At 39.6% G+C, this 24,944-nt stretch overlaps 1 protein-coding gene across 3 annotated transcripts; it reads left to right on the forward strand.

Annotated features, from left to right (window-relative positions):
- Positions 1–1,658: 1,658 nt before the first annotated feature.
- On the forward strand, positions 1,659–23,443 carry ERICH2 (glutamate rich 2). Of its 3 annotated transcripts, none has more exons than XM_084892171.1 (11): positions 1,659–2,041; positions 8,752–8,787; positions 10,207–10,237; positions 10,444–10,492; positions 10,718–10,754; positions 11,057–11,170; positions 15,844–15,992; positions 18,400–18,584; positions 19,988–20,045; positions 21,985–22,056; positions 22,665–23,443. In XM_084892171.1, the coding sequence occupies exons 1-11, from the start codon at positions 1,845–1,847 to the stop codon at positions 22,805–22,807; spliced, it is 1,071 nt and encodes a 356-aa protein (XP_084748297.1). In that variant the 5' UTR covers positions 1,659–1,844; the 3' UTR covers positions 22,808–23,443. The 3 variants fall into 3 exon arrangements, with proteins under 3 accessions (XP_084748297.1, XP_084748299.1, XP_084748298.1); XM_084892172.1 differs by having other exon boundaries at positions 1,669–1,872; XM_084892173.1 differs by lacking the exon at positions 11,057–11,170.
- The last annotated feature ends 1,501 nt before the right edge of the window (positions 23,444–24,944 follow it).

The raw sequence follows: 24,944 nt of genomic DNA on the forward strand, positions 1-24,944 counted from the left end.
TGTTTTTATCAATGACTTCATTGAGTTCTTAAAAAAAAAAAAAAAAACTTCCATTCTGGCTTTATCCCTCTGCCTCCTTCTTTCCATCCAGGGTTCCACGGAAATTTGGAATGAATACGGAGAAATGATTTAAAATTAAAATAACGGACACTTTACATACTTTTGGTTCCTGAAATGGTTCAGCTGGTTCTATTTTTAATAATAGTAATAATAAACTAATTTAAAATTGCCACATACTATATTTTGTGTCATTTGAAGCTCACAACCATCTACCAAGGTACATATTCCCAGAGGGCACCTAGTCCAAAGATTAAATAGCGACTAAACCTCATATCAGGGCTTCTCAGTGAAATTCAAATCAAGATTTTGATTCCAACAGGCTTCCTTCAAAACACGTTGCCTAGCAACAAATCGATCCTCGTGACTTGTGCATCTTAAGTGGAGAAAACCAACCAATTCCGTCCTAGAAGCCAAGCTTGGAGAACAATTAGAATTGTTTAATGATGTTCTTCCCCACCCGCTTCTGTGACCACAACAGTCAGCTAGTCAGTAAAACCTCCCATTGGCCAGTGTCGATTTCACTTGGGACTCGGCAGGGGTTAGTGGCAGAGGCGGGTCCCCGGTTCTAGTCACTCGAATCTGACTTGTGGGGAGACTGGCGCCCAGAGATCCCTTAGGAAACCCATCATCTTCTTGGGGCGACCTCAGGCTTGAGGGACCAAGACCTGCAGGGGACATTTGTTCATTCGCATTCAGGGAGAACCCTCTCTCCCTCGGTGCAAGGCTGAGCCTCCTTTCCCTCCACAAGTTTAAACTCCGCCGAGGACACCATGCCCTTCCCCCTCTTCCCACCGAGAACAGGGTCAGGTATGGACAAGGATATCTCCTTCTCCCTCCCTTCTGCCCTTCTCCAAGTAACCGGGGAGCGTGCGGACGTGCGTCCGAGGATCTGCGCACCGAATCCACTGCGCGGCGAGACCTCGAGAACCAAGAGGCTCTCTTGGGCCTGGTTTTGGCGCCCCGAACCTGCCGTGACTCACAGAACGTACTCCGCCCCCGCCCCACCCTTGCCCCGCCCCGCAGCTTCCGCCCAGGCTCGCCTGGCCCCGCCCCCTCAGCCCGGCCCCAGGCACGCCCCGCCCCCTCAGCCCGGCCCCAGGCACGCCCCGCCCCCTCAGCCCGGCTCCAGGCACGCCCCGCCCGCTCAGCCCGGCTCCAGGCACGCCCCGCCCCCTCCGCCCGGACCCAGGCACGCCCCGCCCCCTCCGCCCGGCCCCAAACACGCCCCGCCCCCTCAGCCCGGCCCCAGGCACGCCCCGCCCCCTCAGCCCGGCCACCGGCACGCCCTACCCCCTCAGCCCGGCTCCACGCACGCCCTGCCCCCTCAGCCCGGCCCCAGGCACGCCCCGCCCCCTCAGCCCGGCCCCAAACACGCCCCGCCCCCTCAGCCCGGACCCAGGCACGCCCCGCCCGCTCCGCCCGGCCCCAAACACGCCCCGCCCCCTCAGCCCGGACCCAGGCACGCCCCGCCCCCTCAGCCCGGCTCCAGGCACGCCCCGCCCCCTCCGTCCCACTTCGCAGGCGGAGCCTGGGCCCGCCCCGTCTCGCCCGCTTCGTCTCGCGCCAGCTGCTGCTCCCCAGGCGCGGCCCATCCCCGCCACGCCCCTTCTCAGCTCCCCGAGTTCTCCACGTGCAAGCCCCGCCCCTTCCGCCGCCTTCCCCGGCGGCTCCCGGGACTCCGGCCGCAAGTGGCGTCGTCTCCATGGCGACGAGGCGTCCACAGCTCGCTGCTCCGAAACCCGAGCGAACCTCCAGCGGGGCGGGCTTCGCCGACTGCCTTTCCGATGATCCGCTTGAGAGGGCCCCAAGCGGGTAAGAGGCGCCGCGGCCGCTGCGGGTCTCCCTCTCCTGGCCCCGGCGAGCAGCCGGACTCCTCTCTCACCTCGGACCCTCCAGACCCGGCGCCCGGCTCCGCAAACTCTGGTGCACCCTCCAGGGTTGGGCTCTGCGGCCCCTCGGCTGCCGGCCGGCACGCGAGAAGGTAGGACCCGGTCGCTCGGCTGGAGGCGCGCCTCGCTCTGGGCCCGGAGGCCCTGGGCCCCTCCTCCGTCTGCGGCGGGCCCGGAGGCAGGCCATTAGCGTCCGCGGGAGTGAGTGACCGCGGGCTGTGGGACGGCTACACCCGCCGCCAGCTCTGGCCTGCGGATTCCCGCGTGCCGACTCCCCTTCTCCTCCGCCCGCCCCCGTGAAAAGTGCTGTAGGTCATCTCAAGGCTTCCGCTACTCCTTTGGTCCGCTACTAAAATTTTTATTTATTTGTTTGTTTGTTTGTTTGTTTATTATTTTAATTATTGATTTTGCAGTGTTCCCCAAACTTCTCTCATGATGAGAATCACCTGGTGGAGTTGTTAAAATACAGATTCTTGAATCCCAACTAAGAAGTGCTAAACTAGAAATTTTGGGAGCACTAGTTAAGTATACAATTTTACCTATATGTTCCCAAAAATTCTAGTTTAGCACTTTTTAGTTGGGATTCAGGAATCTGTAGTTTAACAACTCCACCAGGTGATTCTCATCATGAGAGAAGTTTGGGAAGCACTTGATTAAGGTATCACAAATTTGTCATCCTTTCTCCCCCCCCCCCCCCATTTCCATCCCAAACTCCTCTCCACGCATGCCCCCACCCCCCTGTTGTCCGTGACCACTGGTTAGGCTCATATGCGTGCACACAAGCCCTTTGGTTGGTCTCTCTCCCCTATCCCCACCCTCCCCTGCCTTCCCTCTGAGCCCAACAGTCTGATCGATGCTGTTGTTGTTCATCAGTCTGTGTTGTTCATCATTTCCCCTAGATGAGTGAGCTCATGTGATACTACAAATACGCTTATAAGAACCGAAAATGAGACAAGCAATAATGGTTATGCTGAGAGGCAAATGAATTTATTTTATTTATTTGTTTGTTTTTGGAAACTGCTTAATGGCCAATAGGAGCAAGCACTCACTGCTGTAGTTAAGACGTCATTACTCTTTAGACATAACTTGCTCAGCCATAAAAACTTTCGGTGGAATTTGGACAAATTATTTAGCCTCCGAGGGCTTTCTTTTCATCTTTCATAACATGAGGGGCTTGGACAGGGATCGCTTGTAAGGTTCAATCTTCAGCCTTGAGATGACGAAATTGACCTGAGAGGTCTAGTCATAGTGAAGGCTTTTTGATTACTGTCTTAAACTGTTCTACCCTGCGCCCTGGTAGCATTTAAATTGAAACATGGCATAAATTAACACATGGATGAAGCTGTTCTTATCCCAAAAGTTATTGTGTTTTTTTAATAAATCTGAAAAAATTTATATTTGTTTCATTCTCCTGAAAACTAAATACAGTGTTCCCCAAATCCACCTTATTATTTTTATTTTCTGCTAATTGAGGTTTTGTGTTTGTTAATCTCAGGAAAACAACAACACTGCTCTTTTAAGTGTTAAGAGTTTACCGGAGTTGAATTCCAACACCTTTGTAGCAATTCCCACTGAATTCAGAGTTTCCTACTTTCCACCTTGGAGCTAAATTATCAGTGTTTTTCCCATCTTTTGCCCCATCCAGTCTCAATTGTTCACTTAGATCTGTTTTTCCCTAAATCAGAGTTCACCTTCAGGACTGTCCCTGACAGGCTGTGGGTAATAATAATAATAATAGTAACGTGAGGAGGAGGAGTTGCAGCAATTATAATTACAGATGCCACTAATGTTTATTATTTATATTAAACCTCATAATTCTATGATATAGGTAGTATTTTTATACTCATTTTACAGTTGAGGAAAGTGAACCATAGAGAGATTAAGGAACTTGCTCCACGTCACACAGTTTGCTGGGATTTGAACACAGGCATTCTGACTCCAGAGGCTGGGCACTATATTCTGTTGTAAATGAAATATATAAAATTTATATGTAGTCACTTTTAAATATGAATGTGAGTGACAGATGATCGTTGACACAATTGAGCTAGGCAATGAAATAATGCCCCCACATCCTTTTTATGTTTCCTCATTAAGTTCTTCTGGGACGGAGTTTGGTGCTTAATCAGCTCTGCGTCTCCTCACCACATTGCAAGTCCTGAACATGTAGCTATTTAGTAACTCATTCTTTGCCTCGTAGAATACAAGATAGCTTATAAAAAACAAATAGCACAAAGAATAAAATAATTGCACAAATGGAATGAAGAGAAAATGTCTTCCAACATTACAAGAAAAACCTAAAATAAGAATTTAGTGAAATCTGAATTTTAAATGTTGGTGACTCATTTTATAAAAGTTTTTTGTTTTGTTTTTTTAACCTGTAGAATCCAAATAAAACCTATTTGGCCTTAATAGCTGCTGGTTAGTGCACGCTTACTTAGAGGAGGTGGAGATGTTTTACATGCTTTTTTTCGTCCAGTGTGCATATCTCAAATTGAACACATTTTAAGTGCTCAGTAGCCACTAGTGGCTACCATATTGGACTGTGAATCTCTAGTCTAATACATCCTTTTCTTTATTGTTTCCTTTCTTCCCATTCCATTCCATTCCTTCAACAAATATTTATTGAGCACCAGGTTATGTGACATGTAGTGCACTAGACACTAGAGGTTTTTCTTTAAAGGTTGCCTGAGATAATCTGTTTTTATAGCAACAAACAAACCTACAAAAACCTATCGAAATAATTGGGACCTTGACGGGTTGGTTATTGTTGACAGTCAACTCTTCCTTAAAAGCTGGGACTACATCACATATAACTTGAGATTTCTGGGAGCCCTGATCTGTACCACGTGCAGAACATCTGGAGAGAGAGAGAGGACCCACATGCAGGGAGAAGCTGAAACGAACAAGGGAAAATGCCAGCCTACCTGCCTTGAACACAGTTGTATTCATTGTGTCCTGACTTGCACATAGCTTGGGTATTCAACTCTTGGATTCCATGAGCCAATGCCTTTTTCTCCCCTCTCCCCTCCCCTTCAGGTATAATTTCTTAAGTATACTTAGGATACGATATTGTCTACTGATAGCCCCTGCCTCCTTATGTGGTTAAAAGATCCAGCCCAGCCGAAACCGGTTTGGCTCAGTGGTAGAGCATCCGTCTGCGGACTGAAGGGTCCCGGGTTCGATTCTTGTCAAGGGCATGTACCTTGGTTGCGGGCACATCCCTAGTGGGGGGTGTGCAAGAGGCAGCAGGTCGATGTTTCTCTCTCATTGACATTTCTAGCTCTCTATCCCTCTCTCCTCCTCTCTGTAAAAAATCAATAAAATATATTAAAAAAAAAAAAAAAAGATCCAGCCCATCTGAACATAAGAGTAGTACTGTCCTCAGACACAGTAATCATAGTAATTCATAAGCTAACAGTGACAGGACCAAGGGGTGAGCCTGTGATCTTTTCTTCTTCCTCTTCCTCTGTCTGCTAAACTAACTAGAGCAGGGTTCCTGCAACTTGCAAACAAGAGTCTAGAGCAGTGGTCGGCAAACTGGCTCTCGAGCCACATGTGGCTCTTTGGCCCCTTGAGTGTGGCTGTTCCACAAAATACCACGTTGGTGCACACGAACAGTGCTATTGAAACTTCGTGGCCCATGCGCAAAAGTCAGTTTTCGGCTCAAAAGAAATTCAATCATTTGTACTGTTGATATTTGGCTCTAATGACTGATGAGTTTGCCAACCACTGATTAGACTCTAATATAGCTAAGATAAGAACTAAGCCCTTTCTTTTAGAAATGAACCCTTCCATTCTGTCTCAGGTTTACCCTCAACAGAATTTCAAAGGCTTGACCTGCTTTCCACTGCCTACCGATTAAAGCCCAAAATTCTTAGCACGTGGCAATTAATGGCTTTTAAAATGTGCTTCCACGTACGTTTTTTATTTAATCTATTGATATTCTCTAACACAGTGCTAGATTTCTCTTACCCTTTTGTTAGCTGCTTGGTCTTGATTTGGTTAAATAACTGCCAGCTGTATTAGTGAAACCTGACTCAGTCTTTCTTCCCATAACAGGGAGAATCCATCACTTCTCACTTTGTGTTCCCTCAGGTTATCTTAATTCTAATATGTAGCTCTTATTACATGGTATCAGGTGTGTTAGTCTACTTTTGTTTCAAGAAGTAGGAGCCATGTTTGTCAAGGTCTCTTTTGGCTTCAAATGTTAAAAATCACCTCCAGCTTATTTCGTCAAAAAGAGAAAGTAAGCCCTAGCCGGTTTGGCCCAGCAGATGGAGCATCGGCCTGCAGACTGAAGGGTCCCAAGTTTGATTCCAGTCAAGGGCATGTACCTTGGTTACGAGCACATCCCCAGTAGGGGGTGTGCAGGAAGCAGCTGATCGATGTTTCTCTCTCATCGATGTCTCTAACTCCCTCTCCCTTCTTCTCTGTAAAAAATCAATAAAATATATTTTTTTAAAAGAAGAGAAATTAATTGGCCTGTGGTAAAGACAGGTTGAACTGGAAGCAGGGACTCAAACATCATTCATTCTCATTCCCTCCCACTGCCCTCCCCCTCTCCTTACCCCTCATCTCCTCCCTCCTTATCTTTTGTACATTCTGCTTCACTCTCTCCCTCCTCATCTCGTCCCTGGTTATCTTTTGTACATTCTGCTCACTCTCAGCCTCCCTCCCCCCTTTTTTTTTTTCCCTGAAGGCTAGAGCCATGCCTACTGGGAGCTCTAGATTCATATTCTTCTTTGTCTCGGAGATAAGTTGTGATGACCTTAGCTTGGATCACAGGCTCACCCCTTGGTCCTGTCACTGTTAGCTTATCAATTACTATGATTGCTGTGTCTTAGGACAGTACTACTCTGATGTTCAGATGGGCTGGATCTTTTAACCACATAAGGAGGAAGGGGCTATCAGTAGACAATACCGTATTCTAGGGATACTTATAGAAATTATACCTGAACGTATTATAGCAAATTATAGCAAATCCAGAGAATAGGCCTCAAGCTTGATTCTGTTATTGGAAAGTTGCTCCCGGACAGCTTGATTATTAGACTTTCTCTTCCTTTATCTCTTCTTTATCTACCTCCACTACTTGCTGACTCCTCTTGGATATCTTTTGTATCCCCAGGGCTTATCACAGATATATATGACATTTAGTAGCTGCTCATCAAATGTTTGTCTCAAATAGACATTGACTGTAACATGAAAATTGGGACCTGTCATCACTGTTGTTCCCATTACCACTGGGACTGTTGAAAGACATCAGGACAGTCCGCCCACATTCCAAAAGCCAGAGGGTGCACTTGATAGAAACACAAATGGCTTATTAAATGAACCTTGTGATGTTAACATTAACCATAACCAATAGTAACAAATATACAAGGTGTGCACCTGTATACCGTTCTTTCTGGACACCATGACCCCTGTTTGAACAGGTACCACTGGGTAGAGAATTGAAGTAGCACCTGGTTCACATGCCTGTAAGAGAGGGATAAACATAGAGATGCAAATGGTATTGCAAATTTTAAATTGTATTTTTAAATAGATAATACATTTTTTTCTCCAGGTTCAAGAAGAACTAATGCACCTAAAGTAAAAAATTCCCACCCCAGTCCTGCAGCCATCCCCAGAGTCAGCCAATATTATCATTTCTTTTCTGAAAGCATTACCTTTCAGAGATATTTTGCATATTGATAGTTAGTTGAAAAATATATATTACCTGCACAATGGCTGCACCTCATTCTGCTCAGCCTGTCATGGCTGCTTCACCTTTACCTGTGTTTTTACTCTGCTATTTTCCTGGAGTCAGTGATCTTTCTAAACAAGTATCATTACTTTGGGGCTATTGTGATTTTTAAATTAATTAAAAGTCTTCAGAGTTAATCTGCTTGTCTCGATGACAGCAAGAACTGTTTCTTCAGTGTCCCTCCAGTGTGCCCTGCACTGTGCTACACACTTTACCCAGATCATCCTATACAATCCTTCTAATGATCCAGTGAAGTTGGCACCATTGTAATCCCCATTTTACAGATGGAAGAAATGAGGCCTGGAGAAGTGAAGTAACTTTCTCAAGCTTACCTGGCACATGGCAGAACTGGGATGTGAATCCAGTTTCTATCACGCAAGAGCCCCAACTCTTGAGTATTACTCTGTGCCCCTAGGAATTCAGTTTTATGAAAGGAGAGTAAATGGACACTTCCTAGGTAATGATAAAGTCAGACCTAGGAGAGCCTGCATTTCTATCAAGAGTAGGATCTGCCCACCCTACCTAGATTTTTCTGTTACCAGGTGAGCATGGGAGAAGAATTATATGCACTGATGTCTTCATCCAGGTAAAAGGTTGGACTAACAATCCATAAAGATCCTAGAGCTAGAAAGGAGAGGACTCTAAACATAGTCCTACCCTACAGACTATGGCAACACAGGGTTGTGGAAATCTGTGGAGTGGAAGTATTTCTCAAGAGAGGACATCCCAGATTTCTTTTGTTAAGGCCTTATTGGTTCATTGAGCTGTGTCTACTGCCCTAGAGAATTAGGAGGCAAATCTTTCATTTATCCTAGAATTTAGTCTTCTACAACTGTTTTCCCCCAAAAGATTCCTTGCTTTTCTGGTGTACTTTGCTCTCTGTGAGCTTCTCAGAGGGATAATCAAATTAATACATATAATGTCTGGCTTGGTTAGGGTTGCCCGGAAAACAAAGCTCCAGGCGAAGGTTTACATACTACTGATCAGTGTGAGGGAGCTGGTTTTAAAAAGAGAAAAGCTTAATGCAAAACAATGAAGCTTTTCTTTTATTGCCCACAGATTTGGCCCTACATTTTGTATTCCAGAAATCCCTAGGTATGTATTACTAATAACAATTTGAGAATCTGGCTTGGGATTTGGGGACAAGTGAATTGTTACCTATGAAAAGTTTAAGTGTGTCCTCTCTCAAACATAAACTGTATGAGCTGATTTTTCTCCATGCAATTAGAATGAAATTTATGTAAGTTCATAAAGGGCTAACTTGTAGGAAAATCAGTCTATGGAGGGTAACGTAGGAAAGGTAAAACTTCACAGAGAAAACATTTTAATTTATAAGTGTTAATAAAAATAAGGGAATTTATAAGGTAAAGGATTATTTGTCTGGAGAAAAATCAAAGGTTAATTTCTAAATGTGTATATATTTTTTAATTGATTTTTTTACAGAAAGGAAGGGTGAGAGATAGAGAGTTAGAAACATTAATGAAAGAGAAACAATCAGCTGCCTCCTGCACACCTCCTACTGGGGATGTGCCCGCAACCAAAGTACATGCCCTTGACTGGAATCGAACCTGGGACCCTTCAGTCTGCAGGCCGACGCTCTATCCACTGAGCCAAATCAGTTAGGGCAATTTCTAAATGTTTTTATTGAAATAATATTTTATTAGAAATGCAATATCTTCTTCTGGCTTATATACACTCTATAAAGATTTTTTCATAATATGGATGAACTCAAATCTGGCAGGCAGGTTAGCTCACATCTTGTTTTGTTGAAGTGGGGGAGACAAAAGCTGGTGTAAACATGAGTCGAGATGAATTTAATAATTTTTAGGGTCAAGATGAATTTAATAATTTTTAGGGTCAGCTCAGTAAGAAAGGTGAATCCTTAATCTGCTATTGATTTTATTTGGATCTAGATCTGGTGACCGTGTGTGTGTGTGTGTGTGGTGGTTTATTTTTAATCCTCACCTGAGGATATTTTTCCATTGAGTTTAGAGAGAGGGAAAGACAGAGAGAAACATCGATGTGAGAGAAACACATTGATTGGTTGCCTCCTACCCAAGCCCTGACCAAAGCCTGGGCCAAGGAGGAACCTGCAAATGAGGTATGTGCCCTTGAAGTATGTACCCTTGACTGGAATCAAACCTGGGACCCTTCAGTCCATAGGCCAACACTCTATCCACTGAGTCAAATGGGCTAGGGTTAGAGACAGGTTTTATAAAACCAAATAGTAACAGAGTTAGTGGCTTATTTAACCTATTACTTTTCTAACATGCAAAATTATTCCTAAGATAAAAGAGGACAAAGGATTAATTTCTATATACCTTTTTTTTTTTAATCTAGTTTCATCATCCAGAAAATGAGGTTTTTCAGTTAGGATGGAAATATTCTACCAAATACAAAAACAATATACTTAATATTCTACTGAAAAACTGAGTTCTGCATTCTGTTTTAATTAGATTCTAAATGTATGCAAGTGTTCAAAGACTTATGAAGTAAATATTCTGGTTTTTGCAGGAATTATCTAAATAAGACAGATGCTGTAAAGGTAAGAGTACACAAACTTTTTAAGGACACTTTAGTTCTATTTTACCATCAACTTACATAGTTTTTTTTAATAATTGCTTTAGGATAAAGTTACCTTTTAGCATAGATAACAGAAAATGTTATATAAGACTATGAATAAATCATTTCAAACACCTCAAATGAAAGTAATAATGATAATGCTAGTTTTTATTTCTGCTTCTATTTTAGGCATCAAAATATAGACAGAATGGCAAGTTGCTGGTGTTTGATCCAAAGGGTAAATGATTTATTACTTAAAAAGAATATGTTTAAATACCATTTTGTCTTAAATATTAAGAAGATAGTTTACTGGGATGGTTGAGTGTGATTGAAAGACTTAGCAATTAATCCTTTATTATATTGTCTATCATTCAAAAAATGCCTAAATATTTGCCAGTTAGGAATTTCTGTTAGGAACATCACTATTGATAAAATACTGAGGGTGTTTTTTCTTCTCTTTCAGAAAAAGTGATGATTGAAGCAAATGAAACAATGTCAGAGTAAGAAAATGTCTCTGGTTGTGCCACTGACCTATCACATGCCTTTGAGCAATTAGAATTTGATAATACAATCATTTGTCACCCAATTAAATTTGAAAGGCCAGAAGTACATGGATTAGCACTTTGGCTTTGGCTTCAGTCAAAGCAATTGTTACTAGATAAAAGGACATTTAAAATGAAACATGAATTTTCATAAAATTATAAAGATATAGATAATATTCACTTCTTTTAAATGCTTAAACACCAAGGATTCTGTACTTTACTTATGTAATTCTTATTGCTCATTTCTTTTTTTTTTCTAGGAAGAATGGAAGGGAGGGGGAGAGACAGAGAGAGAAAGACACATCCATTGACTGCCTCCCCCATGCACTCCGACCAGGGCAGGGACCAGGACAGGCATGGAGTCTGCAACCGAGGTTTGTGCTCTTGACCTTGACTGGAATCGAACCCATGACAACTTCAGTCTGCAGGCCAGTCTATCCATTGAGCCAGACCAGCCAGGGCCTCATTGCTCATTTGTTTCCCTTTGATACTTGCTCATTTATTTCAGACTATCTCTTTATTTTATTTTTTTATTTTTTTTATTTTTTTTTAAATATATTTTATTGATTTTTTTTGCCCCCCTCCCTCCCATACATCCCCTCCCTCCCCAGAGTTTTGTGTCCATTGGTTGTACTTATATGCATGTATAAAAGTCCTTCAGTTGATCTATTATCTCCCCCAGATCTTCCTCCCCTCCCCACTGTAATTTGACAGTCTACTTGTTGATATACTGTCTCTATATCTATCTTTTGGTTCATCAGTTTATAGTGTTCTTTATTATCCACAAATGAGTGAGGTCATGTGGTGTTTCTCTTTCATTGATTGGCTTATTTCACTCAGCATGATGTTCTCCAATTCAGACTATCTCTTTAAATGAATATTTATAAATAGGTTTTTCATTTACTATGAGATGATTCATTACTAGTAAATACGGAAAATACATTATCACCCCAAGTAGATGAAGAGATTAGTGATAAAAAGAATCATAATTCAGTTTAAACTTAGTAGCTAAAGTAGCTGATTCTGCTCATTTATTAAAGCCCTTCCTGATCTGATCATCTGCTACCATCTGAAGAAAATATTCTATCATTTAATCCATGAAAAATTACATTTTGAAAGCTGATCATAAAACAGATTCATAGAGATCAATTATTAATAGGTTTGTAAGCACCATTCTGGTGTGATTCTATTCAAATTAATATTATTTTGGCTTATTGTGAATATTTTGGCTGGGAAATATTTCATGTAATGCAATATATATTTTAACTTCATGCTGTCAAACCTAAAAATTAAAATTAGATTCTGCCTTGGCTTTGTTGTAAATTATATGTTAAAAACATATTCTTATATTAAAGTGAGAGTAATGTATAGCAGATCAATGATGAGAATCTATATACCGGAACTTCAGATTAAATGTTATAGACAACCAGAAAAAATAAATGCTCTGTTAAATATATATATACTTATATCCTCCTAGAGGCCTGGTGCATGAATTTGTGCACAGGTGAGGTCCAGCTATCCCGTCCCTGATTGGGATTGGGGGAGGGGACCAATCAGGGTGCAGGCCAGCCAGGGGGAGGGGCCATGGAGTTTGGCTGGCCAGCCCCACCCCCAATCGGGATGGGGGGACTGAATGGGGGCTGGGCTGGCTGGGGGTGGGGGGAGCCACGGGAGGTTGGCCGGGCAGCCCAACCCCCGATCTGGGTTGGGAGGGCCTATCAGAGGCCGAACCAGCTAGGGGGGAGGGGCCGAGGGAGGTTGAGGGAACAATTCGGGGCCTCAATCGGGCTGGTTGGCTGCCACAGTGTCCATCATAGTGACAGGTCATTCCAGTCGTTCCGGTCACTTGGTCATTCTGTTCACTTGGCTTTTATATATATAGATTACATCGTTAAAAACATTTAAATTTAAAAATCTAAGACAATTTTAGTAGTCTTTGAGGGAAATATAACTTCCAATAATAGTAACAGAAGTTAATAGGTCATTAATAAAAATAAATTGTTTTGTCTGCTGTGAGCCCTGTGTTCTGAGACTGGGATAAGCAATGTTGGAATTGGAACGGGAGTGACCCACACCCTGAAATAGTTATGCCCCAGGGATAAATCGAAGGCAGCCAGGCCCAAAAGAGAAAAGCAGAGTGCCTACTTTTCTCCTTAACCTCATTAGTAATTGCATCTGCTCATCAAACTACTTTTTGAAAGGGTCAGATGATAACATTCCCTTAAATTTGCTTGCATAGAAGAGTTTAGGTTTGGTTTGATTGTTTGAAGTGGATAGTTAGTGTAGCCAATAAGCTTCACCATTGTGTGGTGTCACCTCAGGTTCCTTACCCAGAATTGAAGGCAAACGGGAGCAGTCCTGAAAAAAAAAAAAAAAATGAGCAAGAAAATAGAAAATCATGTGTGACCTTTGCTTGGGAGCTAGTGTGACTGAACTGCAAAGTTGATGAATTTTTAGCTTCAGATTGTACTTTCCAACTCCTGTTGGCTCCATAGTCTGACTGGCAAGTGGAATTTGCCATAAGATCCTATTAAGCTTGGGTTAGAGGAAAACAAGAACTTTTCTTTCCCCACCAGTTCTTTGCCTTAATTTGGTTGATTCTTCATCTAGTTGGAGCTGTAAGGACTTTATAAACCATGAATTTCACACTCTACACATAAAACTCACATTTATCATTTCCTTTTCCTCCATTAATCCATGTGTGAGAGATTTTGTCCACCCAACAAATTGCATTTAATTAACAAACTTTTCAGTAGTGAAGGTAAAAGATGTCTTTAATGCTGAACAAAGTTTTATAGATCTTGGACTTTGATCTGTTGGGTTTTTTGGTTAAGCTTCTGAGCATACTTAAAGATGTGAGGAGGAAATGGCTGAAGCAGACCCACTGCACTCAATGCTCTGAGGTTGAAAACACTATATCTATGTTATTCCATAATTATATGTTTTATATTTTCTAAAATGATTAAGTTATTTAGCCCTAACCAGTTTGGCTCAGTGGATAGAGCATTGGCCTGTGGACTGAAAGGTCCCGGGTTCGATTCCAGTCAAGGGCATGTACCTTGGTTGCGGGCACATCCCCCGTAGAAGGTGTGCAAGAGGCAGCTGATAGATGTTTCTGTCTCATCAATGTTTCTAACTCTATCCCTCTCCCTTCCTCTCTGTAAAAAAATCAATAAAATATATTAAAAGAATAAAATAAACTAAATGAATAAGCTATTTTTTTTTATTTTTTTTTTTTAGTTCCCATTTTTACACTTTAAGGACAAGACCAAGAATTGGCCAGCAAATTTTACATGTCAGCAACACAAGTTTCTCTAAGTATAGCTAAGACATTGTTAGAAAAGTAGTTTTTGATTAACTTTTAGGCTCATTTAAAAATATATATATTTTATTGATTTTTTTTTTATAGAGAGGAAGGAAGGGGGATAGAGAGTTAGAAACATTGATGAGAAAGAAACATCGATCAGCTGCCTCCTGCACGACCCCCTACTGGAGACGCACCCACAACCAAGGCACGTGCCCCCCAACCAGAACGGAACCAAGAACCCCTTTGTCCGCAGGCTGACGCTCTTATCACCAAGCCAAACCGGTTTCAGCTTTAGGCCCATTTTTTACAAATTATAAATCATTTTAAAACATAGTTTAGAATATAAACTTCCTAAAAAATTTGTTAATTCCTATGAAATTTGGGGGCATTCTATAAATATGCCCAGTGCTCTTAAGAAACAATTCTAAAACCTAGGTTTTTTACCCTTTAGCATAAATATCCTCCAGTGAGATATCTAACTGGACTAACTCTCTAACCTAAGGGTGTCGAACTCAATCAGAGAAGGGGCCAAAATCTAAAATCCAGCCTAAATTGCGGGCTGAATGGTTTACTGAACAGTCATAAACTGACAATGTCATAAACTGACAGCGGAGTGCAGTGATGACAGCGCCGTGCGGGCCACATTGCAAGGCCTGGCGGGCTGGATTTGGCCCGTGGGCCTTGTGTTTGACACATGTGCTCTAACCTTAGCAGATACTAAATTAAATATCTTTCATTTCCAAAGGATATTACATAAAAAAAAAACTTTGAATCTTTCCTTAATTGTAACTGTATTTAAATAACAGTTCTTTTGGAGTATACTGGTTATCTACCTTTTTTAGTGGTTAGAGGCACTATTGCCTTAAATAACATCACTTTAGCAAATGGAAATCAATAGATTACAGTTGAAGAGGAGATTGGCCTTTGAGCCTTTGAGTCTTTAAGACTGTATATAAGAAAGACTACAGAAAATGAGCAGAAAGGTAATTCATATTTTATTGTTAAAATGAAGATTTGGCCCCAATTCTCATATGTATTTTTATGGCATGTTAATGCTTCTTAAATAGTAATATCCCATTTATTACTATTACATTGAATATGTTTCCTTCTGTTGTGTCGTTAATACTATTTAAAAAGCAAGTACCCAAAACTACTGTATACTAGCTAAATTTTCTTACTTGGGGTATAACTTAGTCAATATATAAGCAACATATTTCATATTTAAAATATGTACACATGTTTTCATCATAGTTTAATATCTTTTACAATTGATGGCATCTTAAACTTAGCAACCGCTTTTTTTTCTTAAATGATGGTAGTCTTCTAATATATGGTACTTTATGGACTTACAACAAATTGGATTTACAACATTTTAAAAAGGCTGGTATTCCTTAAATAGTTTTTTTCTGTTTTATATATATATATATATAACAGAAGACACTCATATTACTGATTGCTTATATGCTCTGTGTTAAAGAATTCTGAAAACATTCTAGGAATCATTATACAATGGCAAATGCCAAGCAGAAATAGAATTTTAATCACCAGTAAAATTTATTTTTAATACTTTACCACAAAGAAGATACTGCATTTTAGCTATGTAGTTTATTATTAGTATATTGTACTGTGTGCTTATATTAAATAAGTGTGTGTGTGTGTGTGTGTGTGTACCCAAATAAAGCCTTAAACATAATTTTGACCTAGGAAAGTATTTTGACTATCTTCTACTTTAACATTTAGGAAGGAAGTCTCTTCAAAAAATATTGAAAAGAAAGTCTTTTTAAAGAATACTGAAAATAGAGTATCTTCAAAGAGTATTGAACATAAAGATACAGAAACAAACCTACAGTCAAAACTATGGTCATCTTCTTTCTTAAAAGAAAGAACAGGTAATAACACTTGGTTTTTGTTTTTTTAGAGCAACTGTTGCTTTTAATTCAGCCCTCTTTCACTATGACCTTTAGGATGTTGACAACTCTGTAGGTCTGGGGAAGATCATAGGAATTGATACTTTTTCAAATTCATGTACCATATGATTCTGATATGCAGTCAGGTGTAGGATCAATGGGAATATATATGAAATGATAGTAATAGAGTATTAAATTCTAGAATGAATTAAAATACCTAATGAAAGCATTAACAAGTTCCATTCATTCAACAATGGTTTATTGAGTGCCAGTCACTGCTTTTAGAAGCTGTGGATACAGTAGTTAGCAAATAGACAAGGTCCTTGCCTTATGAAGTTTACATTCTAATGGGAGATAGACAGCCAACTATTAAAAATCAATAAACAATATAAAACAAATACAAACAAAAAAGCAACCCCATGTCAGGTGGTGATGGATGTTTCAATGTTAATAAAGGCCACCTGGGAGAGGACCACCTTAGATCTAGAGATCAGGAAACCTCTCTCATGAAGCTCAGTGTGTGTTTATGAATTAACTGAGGTGAGACAGTTCCTGTGACATCACACAGTCTGGAATTCCTTATTCTGATCTTCCCTGATGACATCAGTGTGATGAGTCAATGAGCAGGCTGGATACACACTGGGAGATCAGGGTGGCTCTGAGCTGATGGACACCATAAAGGACACAGAATCAGGTAGCCAAGCCATCCTACTCTTGGAAAGACTTTTTTTGGTTTATGTTCTCTTAACATTATTTTCTCTTAAGCTTTCCTGGATTTCCTTATTTTCTCCTTTCTACACAAGTTTTCTACGTTATTAAGTTTAGAAAGTGTTTCAATAGTTTGTACCAAGAAGATTTTATCTCTTAAATACTTATCTCTCAATTCCTCTCCATTCCTACTTTACCAGTGCCCTGGCATGTCTCTTATCTGAATTTTTTAAAAATATATATTATATTGATTTTTTACAGAGAGGAAGGGAGAGGGTCAGAGAGTTAGAATCATCGATAAGAGAGAAATAATGATCAGCTGCCTCCTGCATGCCCCCTAAGCCCCGCAACCAAGGCACATGCCCCGACCGGAATCGAACCTGGGACCTCCGCAGCTCTATCCACTGAGCCAAACTGGTTTCGGCTCTTATCTGGATTTTGAGATAGCTCTAATCTCTTCCCTTACTCTTTATTTTTGTCTTCCCTCAGATACACTTTTTAACATGCTCTCCCAAGTTTTCCCTCAGAAGTGCAAAATTGATCATCCTTGTTTCCTTACATAAAATCTTTCATTAATAGCTCCTTCATTCTTAAGATAGTCCCAAGGCTTCTGGTCTCCAAGACTCTCCATTATCCAACTAGCCCCTACTAGACTTCCAGCAATATCCTTGACCCTTAAGCAGCATCAGAGTGATTATAGTCCACACACATTCTTGCTTCTGTATTGGCTCATACTGTTCCCTCTCCCAGGAAAAACTGATCCGCTCAGACTGGAGAGCTCCTGACCACTCGCAATGCAGGGATGTGGCCCTCCTTTGTTCTCCCATTTTCCTACTGCACATCTTCATCACTGTTGTTCCATACTCTTCTATAATTATCCATATGTTTATGACTCCTCAGTTAGAGTTTTTGTAAGTTCTCTCAGATCAAGGACCATTCATTTTTGTGAAGCTGGGACTCAGCATAGTGCCAGGCACTAAATGGGTAGTCACTCAGTAGTGCTTAGTTTTAATTGTAGGGTCACCTGTGTTTGGTCATAGGTACTGTGACTTAACATTAAGGAAAATCATTACTAATGTTATGTAACCTCTGGTTATATCTAGAATATCCACAGGTGTTTCTTCCAGCGTGTGTGTGTGGGGGGGGGGGGGGGGGGGAGAGAAAGAGAGAGAGAGAGAGAGAGAGAGAGAGAGAGAGAGAGAGAGAGAGACTTTATTCTCAAGTATCCAAGGAGTAACATGACCTAAGAAGGACTGTTTGCTTTTCAGCCTCTCCAGCCTTTCTTTTACTCTCTAAGCTCTTTATTTTGTATTTACCTTCTATAAGAATAATTTAAGAAATACGTTTCTGGAGGTAGAATAGCATTAATTTCTTTTTTCTTGAAATTAAATTCTTTATAAACAAAAATATTTTCTATTAGAATTTCAAGCACTAAACAGTTAACATTAACATCAGCTCAGTGTTAATAGATTTGGGTTTTTTTCCTCTTTCATTTGGCAGTTTTATTACCTTTTTTGAAAATGGAAATCAGTGCTGTTTAGTCAAGAAAAAATAAAACACACACAACTCCAGAATAGAAAGCTATATAGACAACATGCACACTTGTTACGTTGTCATTTAGGAGCATTTAAAATTTTTTGAATTTTTAGTATTTACTGATTAATTATGTATGTTGTTTTAGGTGAGGTGGGCAAAGATGAAGTCATTGCAGAGCAGGAGAAAAATAATGAAAATAGCCTTCAGGTCATTAATGATAAGTTGTCCGAGTCAACAAAAGATGATGGTGAAGATGACAGCAGTGATGAAAATAATGAAGACAGTGGCCCAAAAAAGGATATTCGTGCCCCTTTAGAGTTAATGGCAGAAGTAAGCTTTACTTGTGCATTATAATTTAAGAAACTTAAAAATATTAAAATAACTAGTATATAGCCTTGAGGATTTAAAAAAGAGTAAAAAGATCCTTGCCACACACAGATGCTTACCTGACTTCTCATCTCTCTCACAACTTTCACCAAGGGAGCGGTGAGAGAAGATTCTAGAACTGACTGACAGTATTCTGATAAAAGGAGCAGGAATAAGAGTAGATTTGGTATAAAACTCTTCAAGGATTGTTTAAAGGAATGCTTTGTACATAAAACATGGGCACCATGCTAGTTACTGGGAATGTGTAGAAATAAAAACAGTTCTCACCTTTGAGAAATAGCAGGCACATATTATTTATATAATATAATTTACAATAAAATGAAATATATGCTAGTAGAATTGTTTATGAAATTCTCTGGGAACAGAGGATTAAGTAATTAAGAAAAGAAACAGGAGAAATGGGATAAAAAGGAAGAGACATGCATACGTCTTAGAAACTTAAAGGAAGAGGGAAGAGTAAACAAGAGGAGAAGGCATTCCTAACACAGGAAGTAGCATATGCAAAGGCATTGCAACCTGAAACATCACAGGACAAAATTGTACATTCACTGGTAATTCTGTAGAGAACAAAACAATTTTACCTCACTTATTGTTGTGTCACAGTCTACCATTACTTAATATTACACAACTTCATATATGTTGTATTATACAAACTTTATAATAGTACATTTTTATGTCCCCTTCTCATTCTTGCTTTTGTTGTCAAAACATTTTATTTCTACGTATAAGCTCCACAATGCATTGTTATTTTTGTTTTAAAAATGGTCAGTTACCTTTTTTCTAAAAATATTATTATTGATTTCAGAGAGGAAGGGAGAGGGAGAGAAAGATAGAAACATCAATAATGATAGAAAATCATTGATCTGCTGCCTCCTGTACACTCCCCACCAGGGATCAAGTAAAAACAGAATGGTATGAGTGCAATACTAAAAAACAGTGAATATACATAATTGTAAATCTTCATTTTTTTACTAAGTATGATCATGTAATTATGGACTAAGTTCACAAATAAAAGCTGTATCTGAACCAAAAAAATATTCAAGTGATTAATGTCTTCACTATCTTCTCCGGTTGAATCAGCCTATGTATCCTCAAATTATTCAGTAGTGTATATAGAGTGTGGCTGCAGAAAAGTAGAGGTATCATTCTACATATATTGCCTTGCCATGAAAAATCCTTAAATATTCTTAATTGATTAACTGATTTCAGACTCACTCCTGGAAAAACGTGTAAATATTAAAAGCAAAATAGTTCATCATTAATAGAATATTTTCTAAGGTGTTTACAATTGACACTTAAATTCTCTCAGAAATTACTTACCTAAAGAATTTATTCATGTTTTCCAGTTCCTGAGAGCAGAAATGAGCCAAGACTACCATTTGGCTAAAAAATTATGTCAGATGAGTAAGTACAAAATACTTTGTTTTCTAATCTTTTCTTTGTTTCTAAATACATTCCATAATATATAAGATGGTTTGATTATCCTAAGTCCAGTGAATTTCCCTGGTAGTGTCTCAGTGATTCCTTGACAGTAAATTAGGTTGATTGGTATGAGATCTAGTAAAAAAGACTAATTACCATTAATACCATGAAGGTAAGTCAAAATCCTTACCTTTATGATAATAGGTAATTGCTGTCAGGTAGTGCATCAAACCTTATTTAACATGCAATTATCCCACCAATATTTGAGGCCTACATATGTCAGGCACTGGAAATATAGCTGTCAACAAAACATATAATGATCCCACATTTATATCTAGTATCAGGCAGATGATAAAACTCATTTAAAGAGTGTCATTAATAATAGTTCTATCTAGGAAAATAAAGCACGGTACTAGCTGGTTTGGCTCAGTCGCTAGAGCATCGGCCTGCAGACTGAAAGGTCCAAGGTTCAGTTCCGGTCAGGGGCACATGCCTGGGTTGTGGGCTCGATCCCCAGTGGGAGACTTGCAGGAGGCAGCTCATCCGTGATTCTCTCTCATCGTGGATGTTTCTCTCTCTCTCCCCCTCTTTCTTCCTCTCTGAAATCAATAAATATATATATATATATATATATATATATATATATACACACACACACACACACACACACACACACACACACACACACACATATATATATATATATATATATATATATGTATATATATATATATATATTTTTTTTTCTTTTTCTTTTTTTTTTTTTAAAGAGAAGAAAATAGGAAAGAAGGAATACAAAGTCCTGGGAGGAGGTAACGCAGTTTCAAATAAGATGGTCCCGGAAGACCTCATGGAAAGACTTGAAGTTGAGGAACTAGTCATGTGGGTATCTGGAAAATAGTGAGTTCCAGGCAGGACTAATAGCAAATGTGCTGAGAGGCAAGTGTGCCTGACAACAACCAGGAACATGTAACTGGAGAAAATAAGCAAAGGAAGTGTGATAGATGAGGTCACAGAGGTCATGGGTTAAGTTTGTGCAGATTACATGGCACCTGTTCACAGTTTAGGGTCTTCACTTTTTCTCTGAGTGGGAAACCATTGGACATTTTTGAGTAGAAGAATATTACCCCTATTTTTTTTTTTCTTTCTATCTTTGGTTTTTAGTGGTTTGACTTGATAGTTGTGGTTTTTCTTTGTCTTTATATAAAGGGAGGCCTGACAGGTTTCCTGAGTTTCTTAGTTCTGAGGGTTGATATTTTCATTACCTTTGAAAAATTCTCAGCCATCATCTTTTAAAATATCACTTCTACCCTATTCTCTTTCTTTCTTTTCTTCTTGGATCTTCAATTACACATAAATTAGACTTTGTTTTCATAGTGTCCCACATGTATCTTATACTCAGCTTTGTTTTGTTTTTCCATTGCTTTATATTTCTCTTCTTCAGTTTGAATATTTTAGTTAACTTATCCTCTCTTCTGCTATTAAAAACTACTTTAGCCGAGACCGGTTTGGCTCAGTGAATAGAGCGTCGGTCTGCAGACTGAAAGGTCCCAGGTTCAATTCCGGTTAGGGGCATGTACCTTGGTTGCAGGCACATCCCCAGTAAGGGGGGGTGCAAGAGGAAGCTGATCGATGATTCTCTCTCATCGATGTTTCTGGCTCTCTGTCCCTCTCCCTTCCTCTCTGTAAAAAAAAAAAAAAAAAGTCAATAAAATATATTTAAAAAAAAAAACAAAACAAAAAAACCTACTTTATATCATTCTCTATTTGCACTTAAATACACCCATGGTGTAATTGTTGGTGTTTATCGCTTTTGTGCGTTTTTCCTTACTCTGATTGACAGTTTCAATCTCATTCTGAGGAGCCTGTTTGCTGAAACACTTTGACCGTTAGTAACACACACTCTGTTGTCTATTTTCAGTCCTAATCTATGAACCAGAAAATCCTGAGGCCAAGGAGTTCTTAACTCTTATTGAAGAAATGTTGCTGATGGGTAAACTTAAAAATTGAAATTCATTCTTTCTCATAGAACTATGAGCAGTTGCTATTTAAAAACCATTCTCCCAGGAGACTGGCACAGTACATCCTCAGGATGTGGTTAAGAAAGGCTGAATGGTCATCTTGGATGGTTAAATGCAACCAGCTTGTCCTTTGTGGATGGTCAAGATGACTTCCTTTTCTCTGTGGGGTGGGACTACCCAAACAAAGTGGGCTTCCTGGGCACAGGTATTTGCATGACAGTCTTCAGAGGGAATAGAACATGCCAATGGCCCCTAATATTAAAGGGACTATCCCACAATTCCAAAGAAAGCTAGTACCCTCTGTATTATCCTATTCTGTTTAAGAATTACATTCATAATAAAAAATATTTTATAAATCTATAAATATTGTAAATTTACTTTCAATCCACAAACATCCGGTAAGAATATAGTCTTATTTGTACTACTACTTTAACCCTTTATACAGTTAACAAAGTTCAGCTCAGTTCAATTGTCCCAAAAATATATATTTCTTAGTGGAGGGAGAAGCAAGGAAAATTTCAATTTTTTAAAAGAGTGAAAATGTTAAGAAACATATTAAGCAATTCTCTTTCTGTGGCAGAGGAAGCTCAGAATCGTGAGGAAGATGAGGAAGATAGTGAAGAAGACAGTAGCGGGGAGAGTGAAGGAGAAAGCAGTGAGGAGCCAAGTGAAGAAAGCTCTGATGAACGTGAAGAAGTGATGAAAGGTGCTGCTATGTTTTAATCTTCACATATTTTCATTACTGTATAGCATGGAAATATAAAGAAGAGAACTGCATCTTATTCTTCTTTATTTGGTATAGAGGTACTTTAATTTATCCATATTAGTTTGAACTTCTTCCTAATATTAAGGTCTTGATTCAATGTGAATTACTCAGAGAGGAAAACAATTTGTATTTGAAAACACATAGCACTATGTGCCAGGCACTGTTCTGCACACATTACTTAATGCAACAAACCCATGGGGTAAGTACTATTGTTATTCCCATTCAGCAGATGAGAAAACTAAGGCATAGAGAGGATGGGTAGCTTGCCCTGGCATCATATACCTATTGAATGGTAGAGCCTGGATTTGTACGTGGACATTATAGCTCCAGAATTATACTCTAAGTCCCTCCATGACCACCTCTTAAGGTACTTTTATATAATTTGCTTTATGTTCTTTATAACATATATCAGTACCTGACATTCTTATTTAATTACTTGCCCTTTTTATCTTCTCCCTTGCAGTCAGGAAACGTAAACCTCCTGAAGTACGACTTTGTCTTTTTCACCACTGTATTCCTAGCAACTGCACAAGTGCCTGGCAAATAATAGGATGTATACACAAAGTGAATAAATGTAGTGAAAATTAATGAAATGTTTATATTCTTTCATGAAACATTTACACAACTATATTACACCTTTGATGTATTAATCTACATTATTTTGCTGATTCTGTATTCCTCAATAAATTTCTGCCATCTTCAAAATAGGTTGTAAGGTAAAAATAAGAAATATATTCCTGAGTAATTTGTTTTCAGTGTGCCAGTCTGATTTGTGGGTGGGTATTTTTAATTTTTATTTTTATATCAGATGTTATATCCAAAATGTTTGCACCATTGTTCTTTGGGCATTTTGTAGCCTGCTAACATTTAGAGGAAGAAATTCTGCACCATTTTATAGGAGTGACTGAGATAAATGAAGACAGATGTGTATAATCCTGTAGCTACATAAGAAGTCAGATAGCACTGGAGGGCTGGCTGACACAGACCTCAGAAATGGCTCTTCTTTTTATTTGGGGTGGGGGGTTGTTATTCCTCCCCACTATAGCAAAACCACCATATGTCAATCGGATGATGTTTACCTGAGTATAGAGGTCCCCTTCCCCCCCAAGAGGTTCATAAAATACTCTACAACTGATATTGCAGATTAGTTACATTAATGAGATTTTAGTTTTCTTTTAAAGGAATGCTAAAGTTCTAAGAAAACAACTGTCTGAACAGTCAAAATATCTTGAGGTTTGCTCATACAGAATTATCATCTCTCTCTCTTCCTATTCTTCATTCTTCTTGCTCTCCTTAACTAATGTAACTTAGCATGTTGGCAAAACTTGACATAAGTATGTAGTAATAGTAGATAAAAAATAATCTTTAAAGTATTATTTTATTATTTAACTCATTGGCTTCTTTTTTTTTTTTTTTTTAGTGATTTTTTACAGAGAGCAAGGGAGAGAGATGGAGAGCTAGAAACGTCAATGAGAGAGAAACATCGACCAGCTGCCTCTTGCACACCCCCTACTGGGGATGTGCCCGCAACCAATGTACATGCCCTTGACCGGAATCGAACCTGGGACCTTTCAATTCGCAGACTGAGCCAAACCGGTTTCGGCTCACTGGCTTCTTACAATAGTTCTATAACATGCTATTATTATCCCTGTAAGTGACATGAATTGGGGATGCTGGGAGATATCCAAGAGTAAATGTTAATGGGTATTGGAATTCAGATGAGGAAATTAAGACTTAGAGATGCTAGGTTATGTCTCAGTATGAGAGATCTAGAGAACCCTGAACACAGCATCCCATGCGACTTCACACATCACTAAATTTTAGAAACCTTCACATTAGCTAAAGTCTAGAAACTGTTTAATGTTCCAGACTTGTGCCTTCTTTAAAATTTTATAGCATGTTACCATGGTGTGAAAGAACTAGATACCAATGCTCACTTGATTGGAGCATCGTCCTGTATACAAAGAAAAAAATAAAAATAAAATTAAAATGTGGGTTCCATCCCAGGTTAGGGCACATACCTAGGTTGCAATTTAATCTCCAGCTGGAGTGCATATGGAGGTAGCCAGTCAATGTTTCTCCCTCATAATGATG

This window comes from Pipistrellus hanaki, assembly GCF_964339955.1.
Source record: "Pipistrellus hanaki genome assembly, chromosome: 8".
Lineage (NCBI taxonomy): Eukaryota > Metazoa > Chordata > Mammalia > Chiroptera > Vespertilionidae > Pipistrellus > Pipistrellus hanaki.

Excerpts from the sequence above, each read along its gene's own strand:
- ERICH2 (XM_084892171.1), top strand. The coding sequence starts at position 1,845 with ATGATCCGCTTGAGAGGGCCCCAAGCGGGTAAGAGGCGCCGCGGCCGC. Across the intron at positions 10,493-10,717 it reads GCTGGTGTTTGATCCAAAGG|AAAAAGTGATGATTGAAGCA; the intron begins GTAAATGATTTA and ends CTTCTCTTTCAG. Across the intron at positions 22,057-22,664 it reads TGAAGAAATGTTGCTGATGG|AGGAAGCTCAGAATCGTGAG; the intron begins GTAAACTTAAAA and ends TTTCTGTGGCAG.